The 12,874-nt window shown below is 42.1% G+C and overlaps 1 protein-coding gene across 2 annotated transcripts in view; it reads right to left on the minus strand.

Moving 5' to 3' along the window:
* The window catches only part of cacna2d3 (calcium channel, voltage dependent, alpha2/delta subunit 3), a 29,045-nt gene extending 16,374 nt beyond the window's left edge, over positions 1-12,671 (minus strand). For both annotated transcript variants that reach the window (XM_058088484.2, XM_058088477.2), the window contains exons 1-9: positions 12,484-12,671; positions 11,664-11,745; positions 10,122-10,352; positions 8,801-8,917; positions 5,799-5,858; positions 2,072-2,234; positions 1,523-1,654; positions 395-455; positions 142-292 (exon numbers count right to left, since the gene is read on the minus strand). In XM_058088484.2, coding sequence (XP_057944467.2) covers positions 142-292; positions 395-455; positions 1,523-1,654; positions 2,072-2,234; positions 5,799-5,858; positions 8,801-8,917; positions 10,122-10,352; positions 11,664-11,745; positions 12,484-12,605 — 1,119 coding nt within the window. In that variant the 5' untranslated portion in view covers positions 12,606-12,671. The remainder of the gene's footprint in view (positions 1-141; positions 293-394; positions 456-1,522; positions 1,655-2,071; positions 2,235-5,798; positions 5,859-8,800; positions 8,918-10,121; positions 10,353-11,663; positions 11,746-12,483) is intronic.
* Positions 12,672-12,874: the final 203 nt, after the last annotated feature.

Raw genomic sequence — 12,874 nt, forward strand, 5'->3', positions numbered from 1 at the left:
ATTTAGGAGTGGCATAACAATGAAAGCAGGAATGAGCATGAGCATGAAACATATCTTATCATATCTCATTATACTTTGCAAGTATCCAGTAAGTATAAAGATGCAATGTACTGTAGATAAACACATATAAAAAACACTTACTGCAATGATGTTAAAGAAGTCATCATCTCCAAGTGTGTCTAAAATGGAGGAGACTGTTTGTCTGGCGATGGTCAATCTCAATCCTTTCATGCTCCCACTGACGTCCACTAAGATAACAACATCTTTGGGAGATGTCGCTGCCTGGATGTACCTGTCATTTGGAGGAGAGTCACAATTTCTCGCAAAAACCTTCAAATGTGACAAATCAGTAATTCAAAAGAACACAGCTGGTGAAAGACAATGTAAAATGTACCATTTCCTGTTCCTGCAGTCAAAACCGATGACCCCATTTTCATCCGGATGCCACTTCACTCCTACAGAAACAAAATAGAAATAAATCCCTGAAAGCTTTATTCCTAAAACCTAAAGATTAACACTGAAATGTTCTAATACAATGGCGGCACCACAGACTCTGCCTCTACAAAGACACAGCATGACACAGTAAACAGTCCACATTAAGGCTGTCACCACACACCAGATTGGGTCTAAGAGATGATACAAGAGTTACTGCTTTTAAAGGGGACCTATTATGCTCATTTTAGACTTGTGTACTCCTATAGAGCAGCTACACAGGATAACCAGCATACAAGGCTTGTGCAAACCTCATTATCTGAAACTTTGGCATTGTTTAACATGAGAATACAACCTCAGAAATCCTAGGTCAGATATGTGGAAAAAGCATAATAATAGGTCCCCTTTAAGAAACGTACACTGAAAAAAAATATGTGACAACATATTATAATCCACAAATGTCATTTCTACTATGTGACCCCCTGTGTGCATGCTAGCAGCCCCGCCTCCACCCACAAAGACAAGGAGACTGTATGACTGAGAAAAGGGCTCACTCGTTCATGCCACTGTTTTATGGAACAAACATGCACAGTGTACAAATTCCTACCATGTTATAAAAATATGTTCATCATTGATCATTGATTGAACATATTTTCTATCAATTTATCATTTTAACCTATGTATGCCACCCACACAAAATAATCATTACAAAAGTATTAGGATACTTCTGTTTTTCTTTTATTGGCATTACAATCAGAGACACTATTGTGTTTTCACAGTGTCAGTGTTGTTTTGATGCAATACTGCAGGGAACCATCCACACACATTTCACATCATTGAGGCCTGATAAGTCAGGATCAGGCAGCCCGCCGCCCCTCGGTGTGGAAGCTCAATGGCAAATTATAATTAATTACACTCAGTATGTGCACATTCTCTCTGATGGTCTGTAAAATTACTACATTAGCCAAATTACCCTTTTAGCCATTTGATGTCATTTGCTGTGATGCTTCCCTTGAGACCCCCCCGCTGCCAAACAGCAAACAGACAGACACACATGCACAACGCAACCACACACATACGTATCACTCACCAGGGTACTGCCTGAAGAAACCTTTAGCGCTGCCAAAGTACTGCCAGATAAGAGTTGGATCTCTTTCAAAGTTGTCCACAAATACTTTGTTCAGGGCTTCAGACCAGTACACCCCATTGACGATGTCTGGATCTGACGAGATGCACGATTTAAGGGCAGACACACAGAAGACAGAGACATGTAAATGAAATGGTAATGATACTAATCATCCTCCTCACAGAACCAAACGCGTGCTTGACCTTTGTCCTTTATTGAACCCCTTGGGAGGAGACACAAAGCCTGTGACTAAATCACGGCCTTCCCTTCTCCTGAGGACAAGCTGGCAGCAGCTTCCCTTTATGTGGTGAACACAAGACTTATGAGGAGTCCATTACAGCCACACAAAAGCAGCTCAGGAGTTACGCTTCTCTTTACGCCCCTGACTTGGTATTGATCCCCCCGCTTGCCAGCGTACAATAGACTCAGCCATTTCTCACATTATCCACTTATTCCCTGCCCCTCGGTTCACCGACTCCAAGGTAAAAACCCCCCAAAGGCTCCCAGGCTCACCTTTGTTGTACATGTTGGTGGGCACCTGCACCACGCTGAGGCTGAGGTTGACTGACAGGTTGTTAAAGTGGTCGTTGGGCTCCAGGAGGAACTCGCCTCCCAGCTCCACGTTATTGCCCTCGTTGTCCACTTCGTTGATCAGCACAGCGTTGAAATACTCATACTAAAGACAAAGTTGGAGACAAGCAAGAATGTAACAGACACACCTTTTAATTCTAAATACTCATGATGCCGTACAGTAGAGGCGAAAACATCCAAGCACATATTTTTATGACTATATACCTATTCTAGAGGGATTGCAGCATAAGCATAATACATTCCAGACAGGCGCTCCTCCCATTTGTAAAAAAACAACTATGGAAAACTACTGTTGATACATACGCTTGGAGGAAGAAATCGTAGCTGCATTGGGAAAGGACAAGGTCACTTCCGTTCTTTTGACATGGCTTTTTTTACCCCTCATTATGTCATTCATTATGTCTCCCAAGAGTGCGGCAGTCTCTTCTGATGACAGTGTGTCAAAGAAAAGGAAAGTGACAGTGACAAGAGGAGTGAAATTAACATGGGAAAATGCTAAATCAACAGTGGCTGCACGCCTTGTCCACATGTGAAGGGAAACAAAAACAAGTCGGAACTTATTACCTTATGTAGTATTTTGCAATTGAATTTGAATTGAATCTGGTCCTTTTTTTCTTCTCACTACAGTCTTGTTTGTTTGATTTTTTTTTTTTAATGGCTGCCTCAAATGTGAATTTCTCTTGGAGATGAATAAATTATCATATGCGCTCTATAACTCACCCTATTAAAGGGAAAAATTAGAAGGCAGAAAATGAGCGAGGACAGAATTCTATCATTCATTCATTCATTTTCTACTGCTTATCGTCACAAGGATCGCAGGGATGCTGGAGCCTATCCCAGCTGTCTTCGGGCGAGAGGCTGGGTACACCCTGGAATGGTGGCCAGCCAATCACAGGGCACATATAAACAAACAACCATTCACACTCACATTCATACCTATGGACAATTTGGAGTCGCTAATTAACCTAGCATGTTTTTGGAATGTGGGAGGAAACCGTAGTACCCGGAGAAAACCCCAAAACAAACTCCACACAGAGATGGCTGAGAGTGGAATTGAACTCGGGTCTCCTAGCTGTGAGGCCTGCGCGCTAACCACTATATAATACTACAATTCATCAGTAAAATTTTATCTAAAGCATGCCAGCTCATTTCAACAGTTGTGTCGTAATTTAGAAACAAGCTAATACAGTATTTAATAACAAGGAAGATGTACGCTGTGTCCTGGTTCAAAATTTAATGTTAGTCCTGACTAATGTGCAGCAAATAGAAGTATGGCATCTAATGAAAGGTCTTGCTTCCCGATGGGAAACAGTTAGTCGGTGCTACCCTTCAGCGGCTGCTACTTCAGGAGAAAGAGCTCTTCCTGCCTGAGTGGCCTCTTCGTGGCCTCCTGCGCTAAGAGAGGAGAGAGCGGACGGAAAAGGGAGAGGCAGAGATGGGTGATGGAGTCGAAGGCTCTCACACTCGGAAGGGAGGCTATGCAGGCATCACCATCAAGCAGCTCGTGACAGCTCATACCACGCCTGAGCAGCTCTCTGATGAGCTGCGGAGAGGTGGCGGTGTTGCTGAGGGGAGGGGGGTTGCGGAGGAATATTGCATCCTCAGCAGAGATGCTGTACAAAGGCCTGTTAAGCGTGAGGGTTATTACAGTCCAGCAGGCCACGGTACACTGCAGCTCTCTGCAAGATGCCGTGCTGACTCTTCCACCACTACAGCCGGCTGGAGGCCTGACTGCGGAGTGTCACTCTGCGGCACAGCCTGCTACGTAAGGCCTGCTGCATAACCAAGCTCCAGGCAAGGTTCATTCATGGATCCTTGCCATTCAAACAGATGTAGAATTATTGCACACTTATGATGCACATATAGGCCTGTATTAGATTAGGACATTTTAACAAAAATAGAAGTTATCTAACACTGAGAATCACAGTCGGTGTCAGAGAGCTTTATGCAAATAAAAAGTGTGTTTTCCCTTAGTCAACAAATCTCTCTTTTGTCATACAGTAAAACTCTGAACAACAGATCAATTTCTTCCGCGTCAAAATCCCTGTGATTCTGTTTAACGGCCCAAGTAATTCATTTTCCATAACAAAGTTGGAAGCAAAAGTAATGTTAATAAACCTGCTGATGCAGCACCAAAAGAAAAAAAAAAGATAGGAGACATCATCCCTGATATGTCCTCCCTTGAGATGGCGGATCCTCTCGGGGTCAATGCAAAAAGCCACAGATAAGAAGGACCTTTCTTATCTCATTGCAGTCAGTGAAATGGGCCGTGAAAAATGTGCGGTGTCACAGAAGGCGGGGCTGTCTAAATGATGCCATAAGGACCAATGTCATGACATCACATCATTAACACAGTTTGATATCCTATTGTCCTTATTATTCTTTTTATGGCCTTTACAATCAAGTATCATCATCATCCATTCGGATGCTCTGTACCTTTACAAGTGTAAACTGAATATTTCCACAATTTCAATGTTTTAAAACATGTTGAAAGCCAGAAAATAACAGAAACCAATAGAAACTCAACACAGGAGATGTTAGTTAATTGACATTATTTGGAAGGGCGTGCTTTTATAATTGTATTATTGTTCTTTTAATTTGCAAAAGAGAAAGAACTGCACTGTATCATATTTTGCACCACTACCAAATGACATTGTCATTCACATGTTTGTTTTCTTGCAGCTTTTTCCTCAATGCGGAGTCACCATAGCGGATTTTTTTGATCCGCATAATGCTTTTTGCCAAATTATATTCTACCAAATTATACCAGTGAAGCTTACTAGCTGAGATTCTAACCTGAGGCATCCGCTCCAAAGTCCAGAACGCTAACCACTACACCACAGCAGGCTCAACGTTGCCTGTGGCGGACCATTTGAAGATCATTCATAGGCATGAGGGGAAAATTCAACGCCATGTCCTATCCTGAATCCCACAGGGACGCGTGAGCGTGACAGCGGTGTGAACAACACACGGGCAGGAAGTAACAAGGCAACTGAAACACATTTAAATGTTGTAAACGCTTCTATTAACTTTAAAGTACTGCGGTTATTTCAGGCTTTTGTTGCTCGAGTGGATTTCCAATCTGGAGTCATGTACGTGAAACAATGCTCTGTGAAAAAGACTTTCATTTATCTTTGTCCTTTGGACAGAGCAAGTGAATAAGATAGGGAGGGCGGGAGAGAGGGAAAGAAAGAGGGGGGGGGGGTCTAATAAACGACAAAAATACTGCATTCCCTCTGCGGACTAAGGAAGCTCAATGCAGCTTGAAAATGCGCAATGGGAGCCACTCCGGTGTCCCTAACGCAAGAAGATGTTTAAATCCTGTTAAGAAAGTCAAGAAGAAAATCAAAGTGTCAAATCTTACTGGCAAAACCGGTACACAGACAGCGTTAATGGTATGGATCTTCTATACGTGTGAAATATTGCCTTCCTTGCCTCGTGTCACTGATGAGTGGTGACAATGAACATCATGGAGCTGCAGCCTTCAGCGAGGACGCAATATGTATCGCTGCTGACACCCATGTGAAGGACACGTCCATTACGCTAATCCCGCTCATGGCCGAATGATTCTTCTTGGTCACTCCATGATAATGCATCATGTTTTACTGATACGCTCTTTTGTTGTTGTTTTGCATGGGACCAGCCTTACCTGCAGGTCTGGGTTATCTTCGTGCTGATGATGCGCCTCCTCCGCTGCCTCTACCAGCCGCTGTGTGGAGCAGAAAGACATGTTCAAGAAAATACCACCTGGGAATGGGGATAATAATCCATCCAAGCTCATTTCTAGAAGTGACGTCATCGGGGTAACATCTCTCATAGCAGAATCAACAAATGCTTCATCTTGGTTGAGTATATTTTTTAACCCAAATAGAAGTCATGCCAAAAGGTTGTGTTGCTGCTGGATGTTCACAGCATCCCAGTGATAGTGTAAGTTTATTTTCTTTTCCAAGACAGGAAAGTTGAAGAAAACAATGGAAGAAGCAAGTGCAGAGAAGAAGTGGCAGATGTGTTCTGTTCTTAGCAGTGACCATTTCACTGATGACTGATGCTTCAAAGGAACACGTTAACAGGAAGCATTGGGCTTGAAGGCATGCTATAAACTAATAGGATCACATACTGAACTGTCTAAAATATGACTAAAATAAGAAGCATCTAATAGCTTGCTGACAATTAGCCTTAAAAAGCACCAATATATTTAGAATGTAAACAATCATGTCTATGTTTGGTCGCTCATGGTGACTCAAGGGATGGATTATTATATAAAATATTTCTGAGCAAAACCACAGCAGTGCCTCTCAACATTCACATACTGATAATGATATACAGTATTATGTCTTCATATTTGGATGTGTGGTTAGCGCACAGGCCACACTGCTAGGAGACCTGAGTTCGATTCCACCCTCGGCCATCTTTGTGTGGGAATGTGGGAGGAAACCGGAGTACCCGGAGAAAACCCACGCATGCACGTGGAGAACATGCAAACTCCACACAGAGAAGGCAGAGGGTGGAATTGAACCCTGGTCTCCTAGCTGTGAGGTCTGCACACTAACCACTTGCCATGCCGCCCATTCCAAAAACATGCTAGGTTAATTGGCAACTCCAAATTGTCCATAGGTTGTTTGTCTATGTGCCCTGTGATTGGCTGTATCAATCACAATTGACTCACAAAGACAGCTGGGATAGGCTCCATAAAATGTAGAAAATGAAGAAATAAATGTCTTCATATTCAAACCATGTGTTTTCAATGTGTTAAATAAGCTTTGTCTGAAGCTGCTGTGTGCTCTTCCCTTTGCCACCCGGGTGTCCGGTAATATATGGGTACCTGTCGGCCAAACTGTTTATCCCTTGAGTGTAAAAAGCGGCCTGCAGGCAGCGGTGGAGAAGTGCTGTGCAGTGATTGATGGCGGGAGGCTGGTGTAGGATTTCACGCAGCGCGCCGAAGCAGCAGTCACCTCTCTAATAACTCCGCTCTACAAATGTGCTTGGCTGTGTGTTTTTGGGCAAATGACGGCGAGCAGGTAATTAACATCTGTCACACAAGTCAAAATAACTGCTTTATTAACACCATTGAGGTTCTGCCGCACGCATTCAATTGACCTCATTGGAAAATTCCCCATGTCAGCAATTAATGAAAGCCAACAAATCCATTAAGAAACATATTTTTACTATTCCCATTACCTTTTTCTTTTGTTTACAATCAATCCCTTTTTCCATAGAAGCCATAAATGTTGCTTGTATTAATTTCAATGTACAAAAAAAATCACTCCCTTCTCTTCTCTTTTGTTGAAACATCCCACAGCAGAGAGTGTAAATGTACAGCAGGAAGTGTAGCACAGGCAGGCTGAGATAAACCTTATCATGTCCTAACAGCCCCTTTGCAGAGGTCGTAGACAGGCTGCTGCTGCTAAGGCCTCTGATAACACGAAACATCCATCTACTTTTTCCATTTCCGAATCATTCATGGAATATTTAGAGCAATATAAGTGATAAGAACACGTTTCCTCACATGGTTTATTCGCTCCACTGCAGTGAAGGGATATCTAATTGAGAAGAGGTATTTGATTGTACACACTCGTGTAAGTGTTGTTGCTTTCGTGTTAGAACGGAAATGGAATGGAAAATTTCTCCAATGTTGAAAGCAACACATAATGTTAATAACAGCTAATAACGTCATGTACTGCAGTTATTTAGACACATCGATCCATATTTGCAGTTGCTGCACGGCTGTGAGACCACACTGATTTGTGTTTTGTTTCTACTGGGTCCTTTTCATTCATTCATTCATTAATTCATTCATTCATTTTCTACCACTTATCCACATATAGACAAACAACCATTCACACTCACATTCATACCTATGGACAATTTGGAGTCGCCAATTAACCTAGCATGTTTTTGGAATGTGGGAAGAGGCTGGAGTACCTGGAGAAAACCCATGCATGCACAGGGAGAACATGCAAACTCCACACAGAGACGGCCGAGGGTGTAATCGAACTCAGGTGTCCTAACTGTAAGGCCTGCGTGCTAACCACTCGGCGCTGTGCAGCCCCGGTCCTTCTAATTGATATATTTGTTTTTTTTTAACCCAGTTTCAACTAGAATGTAGAACATAATCACCAAAACATAAAGAAAGATGCACTTTAAAGCTTCCAATCCCTCTCTCTTCTCATTAGCTACGATGATGAAATGTGAGATGCTTCAACATCTGCTGCGGTCCAAAAAGAGGCTGTCGCCGTTGATCAAACTGACTGATCAAAACACTTCAAAATGTGACATTAGCTTCCACTTCACCTGTCCAATTCACTACTTCCTGAAGCTCTAAGCATGATGGGAGACTATAGCTCTTTTCGCCATAACTTAGCCACATCACTGCACGAGGCCACTGGGTCCAAAGTGGTAGCATGAAAAAAAAACAGAATATAAATGAAGTGGAAAGTGGAATGTTTGGGATGGAGTTATGCTTTAAAAAAATTATTAATTATAAATTATAACATTTTGATGTTGTGGGGTTTTTTTTAGGAATACAGGTTTACAATGAAAACATCACATAAAGTAAACATAACTACTTCACTATTTAATCAGTTATTTCTTGAATCAGTGATTTCTTTCATGATTTGACGCGTACACATGACAGCAAAAAAGTCAACATACCCTGGTGGCTTCTGCTTTTTTGCGGAACATTTCCTCCATCTTCACAGCCAGGTTTTTCACCAGTTTCACGCCATCGATTTCTTCTACTCTGACCGTTTTTCCTGGTGGTTTGTATTTCTGGAAACATGCAAGCAGCACAAGCGCAATCATTTTCATGGCCACTCTGAGCTCAGTAAGAAAGAAGAAAGCTTAATTATCACTTTATCCGCAACATCTGACATCTGTGGGGAATTCCTGTACAAGGATTATAAGCCCCTGAATGTTGACAAAATGCAGGCATCCGCAGTCAGATGAGACGCTTGAGAAGGCACGCTCTCCGACACCAAAATGATTGATAGTCTTTATCTGGTCGCAGTCACTGCCTTCACACGCCGCTTCCTTCTGTCTGATTGGATGGTGACTGCCAAGCTGGGGGGGCCCGGGGATGGGCGGGGCTGCGTCCAAAAGGCTACGCATGGTAAGAGTGTAATTGAAATGAGTCCGAGCAGAGGAGAAAGATAATAACGTGTCAAGCTTGAACGATTCCGGGTAATGAAGTACACCTCACGTAACGCTGATTCCAGCGGATGCACTGGACCTCCGGTGATACGGAACGCTCTCCCCACAGCTCAGAGGAATATAACATTACATAACACCTCACCTGACAGGAGCACGGACTGCCCACTGAGCCGCCACATCACACACACCTCCAATAATGTTATCCAAAGATAAACACAGCCGCAGCTGCTTGTAGACCGTTCATACACACTGCAGATTATGCGGACGTGGACGGGACGCACACAAAAACACACACACTAGTACATGAGGCGACAAATTACCTACTGAAAGGAGAAGTGCGGGCTCGCAGTGGAGCAGAACAGTTCATTTCACGCCTGTCCTCCTCGCCTCAGCACCCAGTGTCCCTTCAACACCCTCCTTCGCCTTCCCGGTCCCGCCTCCCCGCATCATCAAGATGAGATTAAGCACCATCCATCAACAATCAGTACAGATCAAGATTATTGATCAAAATAAAGACAAGTTCATAAGTGAGCAACGGGAGCCGGGGGAGGCTTCCCCACTGCGTTTCCCCTTTAGCTGAAATCTTAGCATCTAATGATCAGTCTTAATGACCAGGGCCTAACGACCCTTCCAGTTCCCTCACAGCTTGCTGCTTTGTGCTGACTGGCTCCCGACACACCTCCATGAGCAGGAGCACAGCCAAAGTGCTTACATACGCACTAAAAATGGCTACAAATCTGCAGGGCATATCACTATATGTTCATTAAACTTTACAAAAAAAAATGCACATTTGTTTGCAATGAAACGATGAATGGCAGCTCACCTCTGGGCACGGCGGGCCCTGGTTTTGAGCCTGGAGTCGCTTTCTGAACGCTGTCTGTATGCTCTCCCCATATCTGCGTGGGTTCACTCTTGTGGTTGCGCCTTCCTCCCATGCTCCGGGACATGCAGGTGAGAATCTGGAATTAATCCTGCTGCCGCCTTTGGCCGGGGTGGAGGTGGTCTCCGTGCTGGAGTTAGTGCCGGGACGCGGCGCTGTGATAGCCCACAGCTCCTAGAACAAGGAAAGTGGGTTAAAAGCGCAAGATTACTTAATAAAATAAAGATTCTGTTGTGGTAGCGGTAAGGAGACCTGGACTAGCCAAATCTCAAAGACTCAAAAACTGTAATTTCCCAGAAAAAAACTTGCTTTCACTGAGTTTTTCTAACTGAGAAGACAAAAGCTGTAGGCCTGCACCCCATGTTTCCATAGGTACAGATTCTGGAAGATCTACAAAGCTTTCTGTGCCGGTTAGTGTGGTGCTGCTTTGTAGGAGTCCACAACTCAATAGTAGTACTCATAGTACTCATAGTAGGTCCCCTTTAAGATATAGAAATAAAGAGAATGTCACTCAATAAAAGAAGCACCACAAAAACAAAATGGGTCTTCCCATTTGTTTTCAGCTAATTTGTGACCAGTGATGGTAAATCGTGATAGCAGACAACAAATAAGCACATTTTTTATAGGAAGTTTAAGCAGATTCTTACTTTTTCTGCGTGTAAAAATAAATGCAACAGTGGCAACTACTACATTGTAGTTGGAAGAATTATTCAAAATACATTTTAATAACATCGATTAAAAACAAGTCCTTGCATGGCTAGCTAGTAGCAATATGTTAACTCAGCAAGCTAACATTAGCTAAAAACTACAATCCACCTATTCAGCGTGAATTACCATTTTTTTGACGAAGACAATTCACAAAACACTTCCAAGTATAATCGTAAATTTTAAAATTACATGCAAGACAATATTTTAGTGTCATATTACCTCTTAATGATGATTGAAGCGAACTACGTCAAAGCTAATGAGTGTCATTCATTACTGCTTCACGAGGAGGGGCGGGGCCAAGCCAGGTCAAAAGAAACCTGCATTTTGGGACTTGTAGTCTTAGAATCTAATTCGGCGTTTATTACAGTAAATGACGTATTACGTAAAAATGTTTTATTAGACACACATTTTGCATGAAATGAAAGGCAAAAATCACAAAATTATTTCTTAACATAATAGTGGACCTGTATTTACTGTACAATAATCGATATAAAAATATGTAGTGCCCATCACGTCACCTGATGCTCACTTCTGCCACCAAGTGGTCACACGTATATTTACCGCATTGGGGCTTGCAAATAAATGAATTTCATCCATCCTATCAACCTTCCTCATACTCATAATTGTTGTTCAGTTTACTTCGTGTCTCATTCTCGGCTGCGGTGACCATGAGTCCCAGGATGTGGAGAGGAAGGAATTGGAATCGGGGGTTGTGGTTAATGGGCCGTGGATGGAACACACACAGAACGCATTTCTTTTCCATCAGACACTGAATACCTTTTGCAGCAGCTGAGATCCAGAATATTTGGCAGAAATGGATTTGATCTCTCCACCAAATGCTGACGCCCAGAGTTTTACACTGTAAGAAAAAAAATGAAAAGCAAATAAAAGATTTAACAAGAATGATCCAGCAGTCCTGGACCTTCAACCAGGCCTCACATTTAACTGTAATTATGATGAGCAAGGCTGTGCTTAAACTCTCAACTTTTTTACCTCTGATAAAGCAGTGAAAAGAATTATTCAGTATATATAGAACACCAATTATGGAAAAAATACCTGTTTTTGGACTACAATAATATTGACGTTTTCATTTTTAGGGGTATCTTAAAACATAATAATCAAAATCATAATAATCAAACAATTATATATACATTTATTTTTTATTTTTGTGTATTATTAAGTTACAAAAAATGTGTTTTGTATTTTTTAGACTGATACAATCACGTGTTTTTGCTTTAAATCTTTACAAATTCACCAAAAAATTACACTATAATATAAAATTTAAACATTTCAAACGAAATTCTGAAGCAAATCAAACAATTCTTTATATTTTTTTTTAATAAAAAAAATATTTCTCCATTACGTGACGTTTAATTAAGCAGCAAAATAAGAAAAAAATGTTTTAATAAATGTTTCCAAAGGAAAAAAACATGCATTCTTATTATTTTGTAACGTTCTATCAATACAGGAAATGAAGAGAAACAACACATGGAACATCTTTGTTCCTCCACAAATATTATTATTATTATTATTATTATTCCAAATATTAGAAAGACCCAGCAGCAGATGCATACAGAATATAATATTTTGCACTCACACCGACAGAGGGATGCCCTGCTGGGACGCCGACACCTCCATCAGCAGCAGTCCGAAGCCCACCGAGACGCTGAGCAGGAGGCGGAGGACGCTGCAGGCGCCGTGGAGAAACGTCATGTTCATGTCCCGACCAAGGAGGACCGATCCGGACCTTCGACCCCCCTCCCACTGAGCCCTCTTCTTTTCTTTGTGAGCTTCGTTATCCTTCTGTGACCAAGTACCCCCCGCCCTCCCCACGCCCCCCCACCCCATTCCATTCTCCATCACGGAGGAGAGAGAGAAAATGAGAGGCTTGTGACACCTTCTTGGCTCCTTCTTTTGTTTTGTTTTCATATAAAAATAAGAATTCATATCATGGAACAATGACATATAAATAATATTTTAATAATTGT

Source organism: Doryrhamphus excisus, linkage group LG11 (assembly GCF_037039965.1).
Source record: "Doryrhamphus excisus strain RoL-2023G ecotype Guam linkage group LG11, RoL_Dexc_Guam_v1.1, whole genome shotgun sequence".
Classification (NCBI taxonomy): domain Eukaryota; kingdom Metazoa; phylum Chordata; class Actinopteri; order Syngnathiformes; family Syngnathidae; genus Doryrhamphus; species Doryrhamphus excisus.